Here is an 18,535-nt window from a genome sequence, read left to right as displayed (position 1 = left end):
TATTCCATTCATTTAAGAAACCACTTTTGTATCTGTAATGCTAAGATCTTTCTTAAAATACTTTGTAATTATTTATATTGCACCTTGGCTAAAGCAGTATGCTAGGGAGAATTTAGCCAGCCAGCAAAAAGCTTCAGTTTAGGGAAGAGGGTGGTGTTTCCCCTCATTAATCTGTTTCTGAGGTAAGAAATGTTTTCTGCAGCAAAATGCCTCTCACAGCAAGTTTGTATCATTCTGTCCCTGAATGTTCCTTGGCTGCTTTCTCCTTCCTTTAACAAAGGCTGTATATCATGCGTCAAACTTCTGATTTATTTTTACAGCATTGCATTTTGTACAAAAGATCATCCATAACATCAGTTTTAATATAGCACAATGACTTTGAGACTGTACTTCCTAAGAATTCATAAGAAGCTGCAGGTATATAAATGCCCTATTCTGCATTTTCAGGTACTCATTGTCAAATCACTCAAATAGAGTCCTAGGTACGACATTAACTGCAAAAAGAGAAACTTTGGTACTTATTGATTTTTGCATATGAAGAATCTCTTCATTATACAGACAGAAAGCCCTAACAACTATACAGACAATTCATATCTATCAGCCTTTGCAGACCCTGCCTGGTTTCTTTTTGACGGCATTTATCCCTCCTCACACAGGCGGCTTTGTCTGTACTTTGGAACTGCACCAATTCAATTGTAATAAAGGGTGTTTCGAAGAGATGGAACCAGTTTGAAGTCGACTGCAACTTGAAATTGGGTCCATCTTCTTCAAACACCCTGTAGTGTACTATGAGCACACAGGCTGGACAGCACAGAAGTTTGTTATTCCCACGCAAATACTGCCATTCAAGAAGGCCAAAGGGTAAGGTTCTTCTATACTAGCAAAAGCGTATCTATGCAAGAGGTAGTAATAGTACAACTAACCGAAATGAGGTTGTAGCAAGGAGAGTGTTGGTTTCTTCTCAATAGTAGCAAGTGATAGGATGAGAGGAAATGGTCTCAAGTTGCATCAGGGGATGTTTAGATTGGATATTAGGAAAAATTTCTTCACAGAAAGGGTTGTCAGGCATTGGAACAGGCTGCCAGGGAAGTGGTGGAGTCACCATCCCTGGAGGGGTTTAAAAGGTGTGCAGATGTGGCACTTAGGGACATGGTCTAGTGGTGGGGCTGGCAGTGTCAGGTGAACGGTTGGACTTTATGATCTTAAAGGTCTCTTCCCACTAAAACGATTCTATGATTCTATCAAGGTATAAAATTAATACAGTTGCGCATGTGTATACCCACAAATAGACACCCACACTGCAAAGCAGATATTCAACAATTTATCAGCGTGATCTCCCAAAAACTTCATGTCCGAACCCTCACTCGCATCACACGGGTGGCGTGAACTGTGATTTTGACCTTTCAACCTCCAGAAACCGTACGCCAGGCCCCGGGCTGACCTGCCAGTAAACCCTCCCGTGATCCAGCAAACCTGAAAAGAGACCCGGTCCCCGAGCGAGGCCGCCCGTGGGGAGCCCCAGCGCGGCGGACAGCGGCCGGCAGCGCGACAGACACCCCACGACAGTCAATGACACGTCCCCCGCTGAGCAGGGGACACAGATGAGACTTGTGCCCAACGCCCACACCGAGCAGTGCAGCGTTCCCTACCCTGGCCTCGCCCGGCCCGGCCTCACCGCCCCCAGCTCCCGCCCCTGACGGAACGTTCCCTCCCGCCCCGGCGGCGGGTGTGGCGTCACTTCCGCCTCGGGCGGCCCGCGCCGCCGAGTGCTTCCGCCTGTGCGTTTCCAGGGCAACGCGGGCCCCGGTCCCCGTGAGCACCGGCCGCCGCCCGGGGGCCTGAGGGGGTGGTTCTGGGGGGTGGGCTGGGTGTCGCGGGCTCGGTGTCGCGGCGCTGCCGTTACCAACCGAGCGTCCCCAGGGAGGGGTTGCGGGGCCCGGGGCGGCTTCTCCTCGCCTCCCAAGGGCCGCCCCGTTGCGGTCTAGGGGCAGCGGAAAACATGTCGCACCCCGTCCCGGTAACTCCGCGTGGCTCCAGGGCGGCTGTGCTAACCGAGGAGCCACTGGCGGGCCTGCTGGACCAGGGCGGGACCGGAGCGGGGCGAGGGAGGGTCTGCGGGGTCCCGGGGCCTCCCGGGCGGCGGGTGCGCAGCGGTGGTTCCTGGCGGAGAGAGGGGCAGCGGAGCCGGGCCCGGAGCCCGCGGGACGTGTGCGGTGCTCGGGTGTGGGAATTGGGCAGAGGCCTCGTCCGTGTTCCCTGGAGACAGAGCGGGGCAGGGCCCCGGTGACTGCTCTGAGGGGACGTGTGGGAGCAGCACCCCCAGTTCCACTGCCCAGCAGAGCTGCAGTGGTTCCGGGAGCGGTGCCCAAACCAAAGGGGACAGCGCCGAGCTGCCTTGTGTCAGCTGAACAGTTTTATCTCGGGTAGGACCACGCATGGGGAAAAGGAACAGCATGGCCACCATACGGAAGCTTTTTTATTATTATAGACTCAAACAAGTACTTAATCATTCCGTCTTAACTCCTTTGTGCAGCTGGACTCGGTGGGACTGGTTAAAGGCAAGAGATGTCAACCCCACCTCTCGCAGGAGCAGGCATGCCACCTGGGGCGTTCGCAGGGACGCAGGCTCAAGCAGCAAGGGAGGTAAATACAGCTTCTCTCTGTCGAATTGGCCAAGAGACTGTGCAGGACATTGTATTTCGAACCATGGAAATCTTCCAGTTACTGAGGAACATGCAGGTGAGACATAACTTTTTCTTTTTATGGTCCACAACTTCCCATGTTTTTACCACCAGCTGCTTGTATATATAGGCACAGGAGGTAGCTTAGGACATTTAAATACATAATGTGATCAAACTGCTTTGAAAAGGGGCATTGATTGCAGATGAGAATACTACTTTTGAAATATTTGCTTACTCCTATACATTAAGTGAAGATGAAGAACATTCAGAAATGCTGAATTGTTTTCATTCTTACGATAAATATACTCTAAATACCCAGAGTATCTGTGTTTTCCTTTATGAATACTGAAGTGTGTTTATGTTTCTCTGTTTTGTTAATATCTGGGGAGTAATTTTAGAGGAACTTTCATTGATCTTTTTTGTAATATTATCCCCTTAGAGTTTCTTGTTATTGAAGTGGACATAATCCTTATTTGTGCCTACTTACTGGGAAAACGTACAAACTTCTGTCGTGTTGTTCTGCTGAGAGCAGAAGATAATCACGCCTGTTCCCTATGTACTTTCTTGACTCCAGCATTTTCCTTCTGTAAATATCATAGGTGTAGGTATATGTACTTAGAGTTTTGCTGACAGGGAGTTCATTTGGATTGTGTGTCTGAATTGTGACCTGGGGTTGAGAAACAAAGTCTAGAAATGTAATAGCTGTAACAGATAACAATGGTGTCATGCTTAAGGATTTTGAAGACATTCACTGGAGTTACAGACCAAAATGCAGAATACATGAAACTATTTTACAGTAGTAATTGGACAGATAAAATACAAAATTTTGCTGATAAAGAAAATAGAAATGTCAGTGATTTCTGTGGGAATAGTATGATTGTGTTATTTTAAAATATACAAAAAACCTTTGACTTAGTTTATTTAGTTCCTGTGACAGAAACTTTAATGTAATATTTTTAATGTTTTGGGGTTTTGATTCTCTAAGTTACCAAATGGTGTTACTTATCATACTGGAACATATCAAGACAGACTGGGAAAGCTGCAGGAACATCTCCGTCAGCTGTCAATACTCTTCAGAAAACTGAGACTAGTCTATGACAAATGCAACGAAAACTGTGCTGGGCTCGATCCTGTTCCCATAGAAGTAAGTATCTTTATTAATACATAAATGACAAATCAGAATAACCACTCTCTGCTTAGCATATCTTCCACTCTTCTGAGTTGCAGGAGACTCATATCAAGTTTCAAATGATAGTGGAATTGTTCAGTGGACTGAATTCTGTTTATTATTTGGGGCTGGTGGAAAGATTGTGAAACTTTCACATTGACAATTCTTACCAGTGGAAGGAATCCAATTTTGAAATGAAACTTCATTTAAAATGTCAGCCTTTTTCCTCCAGGCTTCTTGGTACATTTACCAATTATTTTCTACTAGAAAATAAAGAATCAAGAATCAGGGCAAGTTTTTGTGGGTTTTAATTGTTTGTTTTTCCAAAGAGGTGATTATAGTGGGAAACACTCTGCTTTAACCTCTCACCTGCCAGCCTGGCTCCCTGAGTAGTAAACATTATTCTCTTGCTCTGACCATCAGTCTGTGCTTCTGTAATTTCCTCACTCAATTGCTGAGCCAGTAAGTATGAACCAAATCTGAATGTGTAGCAATGATGGAAAAGTGAAGAGTGTAAGACTTCAAGGAAGGAGATTGGCTGAAGTTTTTCCTAGTAAAATTGCTATTCCTAGTAAAATCAAAACTTCATTTTTCCCCTTATAAGTTGTTTCTAATTCCCAGTAGTACTCTTAAAGCCTGTTTTGTGCTATGATTTGGGTTCCTACTGCTCTACATTAATCAGAACTATGAGATTCTTTAATTACTGACCTCTGGATTCTGAAGCAACTCTACTAAGAGACTTCTGATTATCCATTGTGTTTTAATCATTTAAGCATTATATTTTATATTTGAGTCTCCTCACTGAATAGAAATAAAGAATTTAAGGAGTCCATTCTAGACTACTAATCTTCTGTCAGCATTCACTGCCGTGTATTTCAGAGAAAGGTATTCCAAAACCTTACAGCAAGCAAGGAAGTAAGATAACTTTCCCATTAAAAGAAAAAAAAGAACAACATTTTTCATGTTTTGTTGACTTGTGTGCAATAGCTGAATACTTGTGTCCCCTTTAAAAGCTTTTGATATGTTTTGTTTTCACCTGATCAAAATGAGTGGAGGTTGGTCTTTTTTTTTTTCTTCACAGTTTTTAGCTCTTGCCAGGTTAAGAAAGGATCTCTGTAGAGAAAATGAGTAGTCCCGTTAAGCTTTTTTAATGCAAGTTCTCACTGTTACCTCATGTACAGCAGTGGTTTGTATCAATAGTTGGAATTCTTTTTTCTCTTATCTACTTGGGGTTTCCTGCTCTGGAGTTAATAGAATGCCAACCTCCTCATGTTTTATCAGTTACGGTGAACGAGAGTGGCATCAGTTTTCTTAAATTCTTATTTCAGCTTTTCAGCAATACTCTCAATCGTATTATTTAATAACTGACATTCTAACCATATATTTAAAGAATATCAACAAGTCTTTTTTTTAAGCAGTCAAGTCAGTGCCAACTAATATTTCTTAGTCTATTATTGCTGATATAAATGGTTTTATATTTTTAAGTTAATGCGTATTACCAATGTAATACGTATTATAAACTTTCTGTTAACTATTAAGGCATGAGATAATTATGAAGAAGATCTGGCTACAAAGTTCTCTAATTGATTAAAATTCCTATTTCATTTGTGTGTGAGGTGTAGTTCTTTGCTTTGGTTTGGTTTGGAGTTTTTTGTTTGATTGTTTTGGTTTGTTTGGGGGGGACGGGGGTGTTTGATTTTTGATTTTCTACTAACTTTTCTGAAAGATGGGAGGTTTTCAAAGGAAATATTCTACTTTGAGTAGTACTTTGTTTTCTGTCACAGAGAGGAGGAGTTTTTTCCAAGAGTATTTAGCAGCCACACTACTTCTGCTTTATGGTATGCAAAGGCAGTAGGCTGTTAACCTTTACTACATTTTCATGGCAGAGTTTAGTGTGGTAGTTTTTGTCCATTTGTATAAGCTTAATAAGTATGGCCTACAAAAACAAATTTTATAGAAGGAAATTAAATTTTCAGTAGGTTAAATGAAAGCTTTCCATCAGAATGCTGAAGGATGCAGCTGAATGCTTCATAATAGTACATCCCGACCTAAGTAACAAGTTAATATGCATGTGAGGGCAACTTGCTCACAGACTTTTAAACTAATATCTCCTTGCTCATTTGCATCAATTACTACTCTTTCATTTGTCTGTAATGTGTATGTGAACAGGGATGTAATTTTGCTATCAGCTTTAGCTTTCTCAGTTTAGGAAAGAAAAACACCAAGAGGCTGTAGATTTTGTGGATGTATGTTATGTATAAAATGTTACAGCTTATAATTATTTCTGAGTAATATATTAGCTTGGGAGTGTTCTGACACACAAGCATGTATTTGTTTTTTATCTAGTACATTTACTGATTCTTTTTATATTTTTTATTATTTTTTTAGGAAGGGAGCATATATTAATATTACTTTAGAAATTATTTATAGATTTTTTGCTTTGTAGAAGCTTACTGTGTGCTTGAGGAGATCACAGTGGGAAATTCTTACAGAAAAACTGTTAAGGAACTGTGGGCTTATTCTTAAGAATAGCCAAACAGCGGCCTACTAAAACAGCAAGTCATAATTAGGATATCAACCAAGTAGCTATGTAAAGCCAGTCATGTTTAATATATCACTGAAATACTTTATAATAATGATAACTTAATGTTTGTGGCATTTCATAGTGTGGAACAGTAAATTTTAAGATCACAATCTGCGGAGTTTAAAAACAGAATAATTATGTGTGATAAATGTCTTGAAATGTACAGACTGGGTTCTGCCTGCAGTTGTGAAGTTGCTTAGATCTAGGCACGCTAAGACATGGGATTGTGTCTTTCTGAAGCACATAGTTTTCCTGGAGAACCAGCTGAGGTCATTCTAAGGCCTTTGGGTTTGAGCTGATGAAGTAAGCTTGTCTCTGCTTCCTCTTGGGAAGTTTGAACCTTTGGAGAAAATGGTAGTACCTTACGTATCTCCTGTATCTCCAGTTTTCAGTTTCTTTTATTCTTATTCTTTTTTTTTTTTTTTTTTTTTTTAATGTTTCTTGTCTTCACAGCAACTTATTCCATATGTTGAAGAAGATGGCTCCAAGCACGATGATCGTGGTGCTGCAAGTCAGCTTCGTTTTGCTAGTGAAGAGAGAAGGGAAATTATGGAAGTAAATAAGGTAACAAAGTTGGAATTTAGTTGCCTAAGACTGAAAATGTCACCTTGTCGTTACAAAGCTTACATTTCTAGGTAGATGTATTAGATGTCTACCAGCAAACAAGGTAATAAGTATTTCTTGCATGTAACTGTTTCAGAATTACATTTTAGTAGGCAATTATTTTTTTTAGCTGTACCTCTGACTGTAGAGTTTAGGTTTCCTGAGAATTCAACTTGTGCCTCTTTTTAAATGGACATATATTCTTCTGCATACAGAGTATTATGTTTAACTCACTAGATATTGGAAGCGCAGGTTAGAGGTAGAGGGCCTAAGGATCTTATTTATTTCAAAATTTACCTTAGGTGTTAAAAAATGGGTATTGAACATCAGATGTGTAAATATTATTGCAATTATGTGAGTTGCTGCAGGATTTTCAGGGCAACTTTCTGTATTTTGACAGCTTGAGGAGGATCATTCCTTTTGTTAAATGTAGCATTTATTGAATCTTGACACATTCAGAAAAAAAATGTACTATGTATGATAAAGATGCTATTAAATTTGCAGTTTGGCAGTATGCAATTGAGTACAATTAGTAAAGATGGATCCAAACCTAAAAATAACTATGCTGTAGTAAATGCTAATATAATATCGAGTTTTAAAAGATGTGGTTTTTACCATTTTACCAATTTTGACCATTGTTTCCTCAGTCTCTAAAGTACAAAGGTAGGATTAATTAAGTATTTCTGTAGCTGTAATGTCTGTAAATGCTTAGTAAATAGGAGACATAATCTACAAAAATAACTGAACAAAGCAAATAAATGAGTAAAGTATTTCTTTATGGAAAGAATAATTGTGGGATTTTCAGCTTTTAGAATAATTCCAGTATTTTAATTTGCACTCAACAATCAGAGATGTATTGAACTTTTCATAACCCGTTTATTTAGAAAAATGTCTGCATATTGTACAGGAGAAAATGAGGACTATGTGAGTTTAGAGAAAAGCAGCTGTCAGCTTTCCTGTTGTATTCTTTCTGTTCAGTGCTGATGTAGAAGGGTTGTATATATCATATTGTATATAATGTTGTACTGTGAATTTGTGCACATTTTTTGCAGTCTTTAAGTGTTAATAAGCTTAACTGTCCATATTTGCTGTGGATTTGATAGTTTTATGACATGTTTTTTGCCCTTGTTGTTGTACTTGTATGCTAATACGTTTTTAAATCTCCTTGGTGTGATCTTGGGAAAAGCATTTCATAAATGTTTATGGTGAGTTCTAAACCTTAAAAAGGTTGATAGTGTTACAGGACCATTGGTAGCAAATTGGTAATTAAGAATGTATTAAAACATTCATTTAAACCTGGTCAGAATTCCTGCATTTACACTGAAATGCCTCGACCTTCTTTGCAGACTTCCCACAGTAAATCTTCACAAGATAGTTAAACTTTCTCTGGTATTCTTGTGAACAAATATTGAGTGACTATTGCAGTAGAAATTTAAACTTCTTGGTTTTGAAAATGCATTGATTTTTTTTTCTTTTGTTTCCTTCCAGTTGTATAAGCACATACGCTACCAATTTTAAAGGTCAAATTTTAGTACATTACAGAATAGGAAATGCTTTGGGTTTTATGACTAGAAATAAAGAAATTTTTATTTTTGCAAATAATAATCACTAGAATCAGACTAATAGGTCTAATTTCTGACACTAGCTGCTGGGCTCAAATAGCCCTCTGTGGTTCTTAGCTAGCACTCCTGACAGCTTTTCAGTCCTCTGTAGTATGTGATATCTACTTCCAACTCAGTTTTGCTTAATTTATTTAAGCAAAATTTCAGTAATACAAAATGTTGATGAAAATGCTGTGACAGGGAAAGCCACATGACAGAAGCAGCAGCTTTCTGTACTCATGACCCACTATCTTTTCTCCCTTCAGCTGGTTGTCCTGCTCTCACCTAGTCCTTCTTGCTATGATAGGCAATATCTTTTCAGTCTTGAATGTTAAAAGCATTATTGCAATAATCAAATACTTGGATACTATTGAGACATTTGAATTCTTAGACCTTCCATGGGTCTCTTTAATTTTGGCATTCTTGCTATGACTTGCCAGCCATCCCTATCTCCTTAGTGGCTCTGGATGTATGTGAAAGACACTTACTGCCCTTTAGCCTGGAGCACAACCGAAACCAGCAGATCCTATAAAAATTGTGGATTGTATATACTCACACAAAAACATCCCCTCTCCCAGGAACCACTGACTTGACACAGAACAGTTCAGGGTTAGTGGTGCTGGGAAGGGGCCATCCTTAGTGCAGGACGTGGGGAGCGTCACCTGCTTCCCATACCTACCATCTCATTCTTGGGGCAGAAGCAGCTGTTGTTGTAGCGGAGTTCTGAAATACTGTGGTAGCTTTTGATGTTAGTTTACTGTATAGTGACATCTTTTGGTCTTATTTATTTATTCTGCTGCATTAGACTTATCTTGTAGGTCAGAAAGTTTAGTGTCCTCACCATGGCTAAGAAGGACTTGTCCATTAATTTAAAATATAGATCTGTTTACAAGGTAATGAATTTCTGTCCTAACAATTCCATAATATATAGCAACTGTAGGTTTAAATAAAACCTACTAAGCTTAAAAACAAAAGGATTTTTGGCCAGCAGTAACTAAGAAGTGTGCACCATTATTATTTTAAAAAACAAACAAGCAGAAAACAGCCAAACAAAAACAACCCCAAAAAACAAACAAACAAAAAAACAAACCAAACAAACGCCAAACAATTTATTGAGCACTAATTACCTCTACCTTTTGTACTAAACAATTATTTTCTGCAGTTCCTGAAAGTCTTGCTTATTCCTTTGTTCTATATTTGCTTTCTGGAGTTGTAAATTGCTGAGGCGGTTGACTCTTTTCTGGAGTAAATAATTTACTGTTCCAGAATCCGTTTAGCCTTTGTATTTGTCTGCTAATACAAAGCCTTGCTCACTTTTCACTGAACATAATTACTGTTTGCAGCAAATGCAAGCTTTCACCAAAGTTTTCTCACTTGTCTTAATATTTTTTGAGTCTTTAATGTTCCGTCTACAGTTTTCTTACCTTTTAAGTATAGCATCATCTGTAATATTTTCAATATGTCAGGCTTACCTTGAGTCTGTGTTCTTATAGTACATTTGACAGGCTTAAAACAGAAAATACCAAATCACAGGCTGAGAACACTTTGATTTGTGTTGTTTCCTTACCAGCAGTTTTCTTTACTGCTGGTTTTTAGGCATGGCGCAAATACAGTTTTGGTTTTTTAGGTGCTGTAGGTCTGGTTTCAAATGAACCACTTAGGAATCCCATCACATAATTAGTAGTCTCAGTACATTTGGGTGAGAATTAAATTATGTGAAATAACATTAGAACAGTTCAAGTGACCCGTTAGAAAATAATCATGTTTGATATTCTTAATTAAACTTTACTAACTGGTTAACAGTGATCTTGCTAAGAGGAAAATGTATGATCCACATGACAGGCTTTTCAATTAAGCTGTTACGAGTTTAGCTCTGGGCTTTTTTGATAACAAGACCGTTGTGCACTTCAGCTGATGTTGTTTTGGGCAGTAGTCCTTAAAGTTCCAATTGCTCTTTCTCTTTGGAGAACTCTGCCTGAAAACTACTTTTGACTATGCTGAAAACTTGCATTCTTTTTAAACTATCTTACACCCTGTTTGCATGTCTTTTAAATTTGTTTTGTCTGTAGAGGTACACTTTAACAGGAGAGGAAGAAATGTTTATTTGGACACCTTCTGAGCAGATTAATCTTCAATAGGCACTGACTCCTGTTCAGTTTCTCATAAAGTTTCAAAAAAGACCTTTTCTGCAAATCAGCTTTTTATTCAGTCAGTCCTCTGCCTGTGATTTTGTATGAATTTATTCTGTTTTCAGATGTAGGATGTTGCCTTAATTTAAGTTCCTGACATAGGCGTTGGCCTGCCTTTCCCTCCTGTTGAGGTCCCCCTGAATTGGGCATCCTACCACTGAGTTGATTGACCACTTCCACCAATTTAAGAAATTCCACAAATTTGATAATTTGTTGTGATGGTTAGGTCATTAAGTGTGTATAAGTCACTAATGAAGATATTAAGAATATTGACCTTCGTATCAATCCTGAGAAATATCAAGAAAGACCAGCTGCTACTTGGTCTTAATACTACTGATCACAACATTGAGAATCCAATCCAGTTTTCCACTAACTGTGTAAACCACCTGTCCAAACCACATCTCTGTCATTTGTCTACAAGGATACTATGGGAGACTGTGTCAAAAGCCTCATTGATATCAAAGTGAAGAAATCCTCGGCCACCCAGCCAGTCATTTCTTGATAGAAGACCAGCCTGTTGGTCAGGCATAACACACCTTTGGTAAATCCAGGATGACTGTTTGCACTCACCTTACCATTTAGGTGTCTAGGCATGACTTCTAGAAGGATTTGATGCATAATCTTTCTGGGGTGAAGGCTTAGGCTGACCAGACCATACTTTCCATAGTTTTCTGGATCCCCCTCTTTGCATTTATTGAAGATGAGTTGAGATGTTTCCTTTTTCATCAGGAGCCTGTCTCCATCTGCAGTAGCAGATTATGTGGAGTGGCCTTGTAATGTCATCAGTCAGCTCTCTCAGCACTTGGATGCATTTTATTCCATATAATGAAATATTTCCTTTTCCATTTAATAGGAAATGTTTCGTGCAAAGTTTTTTATGTAGTTTCCTATTTTGAAACAATATCATGGTTACAAAGTTGAGAAAAGATAGGAAACAGCAAGCTTAAAGCTTTCCCTGCAATCTCAGTTGTCCCTTTTTGTCCTTGTATAAAGGCATATATGCAACCTTTATTACATTATCACATTTGGTTCCACTTCCCCCTCCCTGCCCCACTTCCTTTTCTGGAAGAGTCCTTGAGCTATTCTGCTTCTGCTGCAGACTAGACACTGTTTAGATTGAATCAGTATTGTGATAAATAAATAAGATTATAAGAATCCTAGTTTATGTGTTGTGTAACTTGGATGAGGGTATTGAATAAGCAGGGAACTTGAGAATGAGAAGGAGGGATTTAATGTGAGTAGTAAGTAACTAAAGGCTGATCTCGAAAACTGGGTTTTTATCCTTGTGGCTGCCAGAATATATCTGTGGTAGCTGTTCATTCGTCCCCTCCCAGCTGGTGATGGTTGTCCTTTGAATATGTGGGAAGATGTTATAAAGCTTAGTGGTGGACTTGAATCTTAGATAGCTTAGAGGGTACTCAGTAAATAAGACCTGAGTCTTCACCATCAAGTGATAAATAATTGGTGTGAAGCCAACATCCACCTGTTTTAATGAACACACTTGTTCTTCTTTGAACCGCAGAGCAGTGGATACATGGAATTGCTCTCTGGTTCAAGATGGGAAAAATACTGAGCGTGCAGTGGAGCTGTCACTGGTGCCTCAGCTTGTTTCAGGAACAAGAGTTGTGCCTGCAGAAGGGGCAATTTTCTTTTCAGCTGTTAGGTGAGGACGGAGGCAGAAAACCCAGTCTCCCATTTCCAGTAAGGGCAGAACAGTTATGCCTGTGAATGACATCAGGAAAAGCTGTAGTTATTGAACAATGACTGTGTTAGTGTTTCATTGCACAGCAGTTAGTGTATTAGTGATGAATACTTTTTATCCATTTGAAAAAATATTATTATAACTTTATAAATATAAATAGATATAGTAATATAAATTTATATGTAATAGATATTATTATATTATAAATATATAAAAATATATCTTATAAAGAGATGAATATGTGAATTTATTATGATGAAAAGTGGGCCTTGGTATCAGTTGAGTAGCCATAAGTTAGAACATCACCTGGCAGCTTTAAGAGAGATGTGCCAAGTGTTGAGGCATCTTTTCTATCATTTTTTGCCTGCTGTGTATGTGTAACATTGTAAGTCTTTTTTTTCTCCTTCAGTTTATAGTCAAAAGTTTTTCCACTTCTTCAGAGATTCCTTTATGGACTCTTTAAAAAATAAAAAAGAACAGTATGAATTGGCAGGGCAGGCTGTACTTTTTCTCACCTATCAATCACAAATATGATGTTTCTGTAGAATTTTCACAGGTTTGACTTAATGGAAAAGCAGAGACCATTGTTGCCTTTATAAGACTTTCAACAACCACTTGCTACAGCAGTTTTATGGTCAGAAGGGGTGACACACTCATGAAAAAGATAATGATGCAAGTTCTCTCTGAAGTAGAGTTGTAATCAACAAAGTAAACATAATTGTTTTATTTCTGTTGAGACTTATGCAAGCAAATTAACATTTAATGCTTTATGAAGCTTAGATGTACTTCTGGCCTGTACTGTTGCAGGACTTGAACAGAGCAGGTAAAAATAATAGCTGGCACAGCATTCAGGAGAATAGTCTTTTATCTAAGATTTTCAAGATAGAAACATCTCATTTTATTGGTTTGTTTTTTCTTAGGCAGTAGAAGTGCCTCTACAACATAGGCAAGTACTTTTTACAGGCATCAGTTGGAATACAATCTCACTGTTCTGCAGTGTTTACACTATTATCTTTGCCTAAAGAAGGGACTTTTAACAAATGGATTGAGTGCAGGATATTGACTCATAGTGATGTTTAGGTTTTAAAATGGGAAAGATAGATGAGCTAAAGATGAGGAGAGAGTCGGGAACTGTGCGAAGTAAAGCTCTGATAGAAGGTTGTGTGTTGGTCTAGACAGCAGTGCTTTCAAATGAAATGAAAGTGAACCAAACATGAGTTTAAGTCAAAAACTGATTTCAATCTAAGTTGAAATTACTATGTGCTGCTGAACCCGAATCTGTATGAAACCTGTTATTTATGGCACGTTCCTTGAAAGACAGCAATTTTCTGCATGTATATTATGGTTCTTCCACTTTGTTTCATTTATGTGGGTTTTGTGCTTCTTGTGCACTTGTTTTCAGAAGTGTCCTACCTGACCTAAGCCTACTAAGGTGCCGTTGGTTACTGGAAGGTGCAGTCCTTGCCAGCTCCATCATGCTGGCCATAGCACTTGCAGTGTCAATCAAAATGGATAGTTAACCACATCAAAAATCAATATTGCCAAAGACTACCCCTTAGGATTGGTTTTCAGTCAGATCACTTTTCTGACAGAGAGGGACTAACAGAAATGTGCCTGTCAGATGGAAGGTGAATTTAGGTCTCATTATAAACTGCATCTCATAATTTTCCTGTGCTGTCTTAAAAGAGATAAAGCGAGAAGCTGTAGCATGTGTGTAGGATGAAGTACCTTTTCTTGTTCCTACAACTGTTAATCCCAAGAAGCAGTCCAGAGTTCATCTAAGTCATTTCAGTAGAAGGAGAAAGGAGTGGGAGACAACTTGCAAGCAATCTGTTCAAAAGAAAATTCGTCATTGCTGCAGAAGCTGCTTACACAATTTGCCTGTTTCCCAAGAAGGCCATTTCACCAAGGTTAAACCTGAGTTGAGACGTTCTTACTGTCTCAGCAAAGTCTTAAGCAGAAGCCAGCACTGCTAGTGGTGCAGAACATATTAATTATAAGTACTTTGTGATGTGGACCGCTGCCTGTCAAAGATCAGTAACAAAGATCACTATATGCATTTCAATTAGGAGACCATGCTCTTTGAAGTGGATTTTTTTCCCCTCTCTTTATTCTTTTTTCAGCCTAGCAGTCCAGAGATGGTGCTTCATCTTAGATGTTTTTTCTGTCTCTGGAAAAAGTAGAATAGAAGAGCTAAGAAAATAGCTCTTCACTGAAGACAAGGATATGAAATTATCTTCAGATAAATAAAGTAACAATTGTATACTTCTTGTCTTTACAGATGCTTTGAAAACAGGTGAAATACAGTTTGAAATCCTTGTCTAGTATCAAGTAAAGATCAAGCAATTTACGGTTTAATAACTAGAAATGAAAACAGTTTTACAGAATGAGTCTTTTAGGTGTAACTTATGTAAAGTTCATGTGAGCGTGCCTGCATAACAGCACTGAACAGTACAGTTAGACGTGGATGGAGAGAGAACACAATCTGCATATCGGAGGTTAATAGTTCTTTCTGTCTGTGACTTGAATAACCATCACTGACTGTTGGGCCTTTGTTTCTATTGATGAAGGCTTTGAAAAATCATGAAATGACATGGCCGCAGCATCAGTGAGTGACAGCTTGCATTCACCTGGCAGTTTTGATGTAGCGTTCATTGATTTGTCTAAGAGTGAATGTTGAAGGTGGCAAACAAAGATGTTTAAAAATGCCACAGGTATGAACATGCTTGTTTATCTCATTCCTCTTGTGCTTTCTCAAGCATCAAGTTGTTATATTATGAATTTTTGTAGAGAGGTGCTTGCAATTCTTTAATTTGGTAACTACATGCTTCTCAGTTTTTGCTCTTGTCTTTAGGAGTTGGATCTCTGCTGTATATCATCAAGTCTTGGATTAGCAATTGGAAAAGAAAGAAGCATTATATAAATGCACAGTTACCTTCAAAATACTTTTTAGTCTGTCAAATACTTGATTAGAAATTCCAAATTAGTGCACGTGAACTGTCCTACTTCTGTTTTACATGCTTCTCAGGAGTCTGGAACTGAGTATTGTCTCTGCTTCCAGGGAATGTGTCCACTATGTTCAGGAATATTTACCTTGCTCAGAGTTCTATGTTCCCCATGTCATTTAAGTGTAATTACAATAGTACTTTAGCCAATTTTTACAGGTTTGACATCAATAAGCTGCTGCTTTTTTTTTTTCCCTGGACTTCTTTCCCAGCTGACCAGCTGGGCACCTTAAAAATGTTGTTTTCCACATCAAAATTCAAGAGACTGATATTCAGGATATTGCTTCTTTTTATCACTGTTCCAGTTACTTTGGTTATATTGCTGATCTGGGTTGTCCTTTTAATGTGTTGTCTTTTAGTAGCGCAAATAACAAAGTTATGTCAAACCTGAAATATTTGGATAGTTTGTCCTCTTCTGATGGTAGCAAGTCTCTTCCTTGCTTTCACTCTACTTGGAACTCCAGACTTCCCTAACGAATAACTAGTTTGATCTCTAATGTGATAATGCTGACATCTTGTGAGACTGGAATGAAATTAAGGACATAGGTTGCTGTTAACAACACACAGTAACTTAGTTTTTGGCAGCTTTGATTTAAGCAGGAAAAGAAAGAAATCAGACAGTAAGTATGTGTATTATTCTGAAATATGAAAGGTTAGGGAAGTTGTTAGTGTCTTAGTCTTTCTTTTGTAGAGACATAGTTTTTAAGTTCTGCTTATGCACCCAGATAAAAGAAAGTTTGCTGCTTGACTGTTCATTCAGATGCTTCTACAGTTCACAGAAACAAATACACAATTTTAAAGAATTCCGTGTGCTTGGGAATGGAATATCTGTTTCAAGGCAGGAGCCCTTGGGGCTGACTTACATAGGCAGAAGGGCTGGAAAATCTTAATTGGCTTCTCCTGTACCTTGTGCTTTGTTCAAACTTCTACTGTTAATCCCTCATTTGTCTGTGCACACACGTTATACAACATATATTCACATAAATGTACCTGTTCCCTGAACTGTGTTGGTCCAAATTACCGATTCTTTTCTTTCTACATAAAGTGCTGTCTTTTGGACTTTGGAAAGGGAGGATCAGTCCCCACAAGCCTCTGGTTTTTGATGGGATCAAGTGGTTTTTTTAGGAAAAAAAACGCTATGAAAAGAAACTGCATTCCCCCTCTAGTGATGGTCCTTAACTTTTGAGGCTTTCTTGTATTTTTAGCGTGCTTTAAAGAGGATGTATTATCCCACTAATTCTGCTCACAGGCGACTGAGAAGATCCATATAGTGTTTCATAGCACTGTAACTTTTGTTGAATTTCTGAGTGCGCTATTTGAACTGATCACAAAAAACCTTCTAATAAACTCTTTCCACAGAAACTGAAACAGAAGAATCAGCAGCTGAAGCAGATCATGGATCAGTTACGGAATCTCATTTGGGACATAAATGCCATGTTGGCAATGCGGAACTGAACAAGGAAAATCAAACTCTGTAGTTGGAAAATATATGATTTTTTTTTTTTATATATATATACTTAATTTCTTTCTAAGAAGTAACATATTTTCCCACAACTATATTGCAGTAATGTTTGAAAAGTTCAAGATTAAAATGTTGGTTTTTTGTGATAACTTTGATGATATTGGCTTTGTTTTCATAACAGATTAATCCTACAGGATTTACCTGAGTGATTCGCTTAGTATCAATATAATACAACCTAAATAACTTACAGTAATAGTTTGGATTGCTATGCAAATGGGGTTTTTATAAATGAAGTGGATTTTTTTAATAATGCAGTTAACACTGTTTTCAAAACTTGTGAATGCCTGCCGTTCTGCTGTGCAAACCACCTCTGCAGACAGGAAAAGTTGCAATACAGAAGTCACTCTAAGATACAGGATCAAGATAAGTGATAGATAGTAAAGTGCAGTGCAACATTTCCCCATTGTGGGTACATACACTACAGGCTACTATGCCATATAAGTTCATCTTATTTCAGATCCTATCACTGGATATATGTTACACTAGATAAAATGGAGCAAAATTCAAAAGTTACATAAAATTATGTATATATCCTTATAGATATAACTAAGTCTTTTAAAGTGAAGACTAAATACAAATTTCTCCAACATTAACTTCTTCTGTAACTGTATAATTTCTTGAGTACTGCTCCAGCTATTGTATGGTGCAGTATTCCTATAGCATTATGTGTGGTTGGAATACTTTGGTTTGGTTTACCAGAATGCACTGAATAAAGCCTCATTAATCTTTTCCCTGTGACCGCCAGTCCTAGAAAACTGTGGAGTATATGAACAGTTCGTTATTTTGTGTTAATCATCAACCTTCATCTTTTTTTGTTCTGCCTCTGGTATTCATTATGATTTTCAGTAACCCTGAAAATATTCTTAATAATTTTTGTTATTCTTAGATGCTACCGGTAGACTGTGTATCTCTTTACCCAGATGAAAGGATATGTAAAATAATACTGTTTCAATACAAATCCGTATGGCACTCTACTGTTAATATTTGTCAAGATGAAAACTGACCATCCTCGTTATTTGTTTCTTCTGTGTTACATTTATCTCTCATTTCGTGCCCAGTCAGATTCCTTAATAGTTTTGTGTGAAAGATTTGCTCAGAACCTTCTGAAGAGTCCAGTTAAATGGTATCCTTTTAAAAGAGATCCTTTTTACGATATGGGCTTTTGATACTGAATGCTCATTGATTTGAGCTATATGGTTTTCAAAATGTTATACTGGTTTATTGTTCTATCAGTCCTTTTTTAAATTTTATTTTCTTTAATAATGTCAACCCATTTGTCTGCTCCTCGAGGAGAAAATCACTTGTGTGTAATAGATCTGATCGCACCTGGTTAATAATTTGTGACTTTTCCTTGAAATTAGGTACAATATGGTTGTCTTTTATTTCTCCTTTTGAAGGCTTTAAATATTAACAGATAAATAGATGCCTGGTACTATAACTGCAAATAAACAGGGTCAGAAAATGTTCATTTTGAAGAGTT

At 38.2% G+C, this 18,535-nt stretch overlaps 1 protein-coding gene across 2 annotated transcripts; it reads left to right on the top strand.

The window, feature by feature from the left end:
• Nucleotides 1–1,753: 1,753 nt before the first annotated feature.
• MED30 (mediator complex subunit 30) lies at nt 1,754–17,964 on the top strand. Of its 2 annotated transcripts, none has more exons than XM_080339952.1 (5): nt 1,754–1,778; nt 2,534–2,739; nt 3,667–3,825; nt 6,887–6,997; nt 16,893–17,964. In XM_080339952.1, the coding sequence occupies exons 2-5, from the start codon at nt 2,566–2,568 to the stop codon at nt 16,986–16,988; spliced, it is 540 nt and encodes a 179-aa protein (XP_080196078.1). In that variant the 5' UTR covers nt 1,754–1,778; nt 2,534–2,565; the 3' UTR covers nt 16,989–17,964. The 2 variants fall into 2 exon arrangements, with proteins under 2 accessions (XP_080196078.1, XP_080196077.1); XM_080339951.1 differs by lacking the exon at nt 1,754–1,778 and adding an exon at nt 2,166–2,423.
• Nucleotides 17,965–18,535: the final 571 nt, after the last annotated feature.

Source organism: Nesoenas mayeri, assembly GCF_963082525.1.
Source record: "Nesoenas mayeri genome assembly, chromosome: 2".
Lineage (NCBI taxonomy): Eukaryota > Metazoa > Chordata > Aves > Columbiformes > Columbidae > Nesoenas > Nesoenas mayeri.
This window is presented reverse-complemented; position numbering and strand designations above follow the sequence as displayed.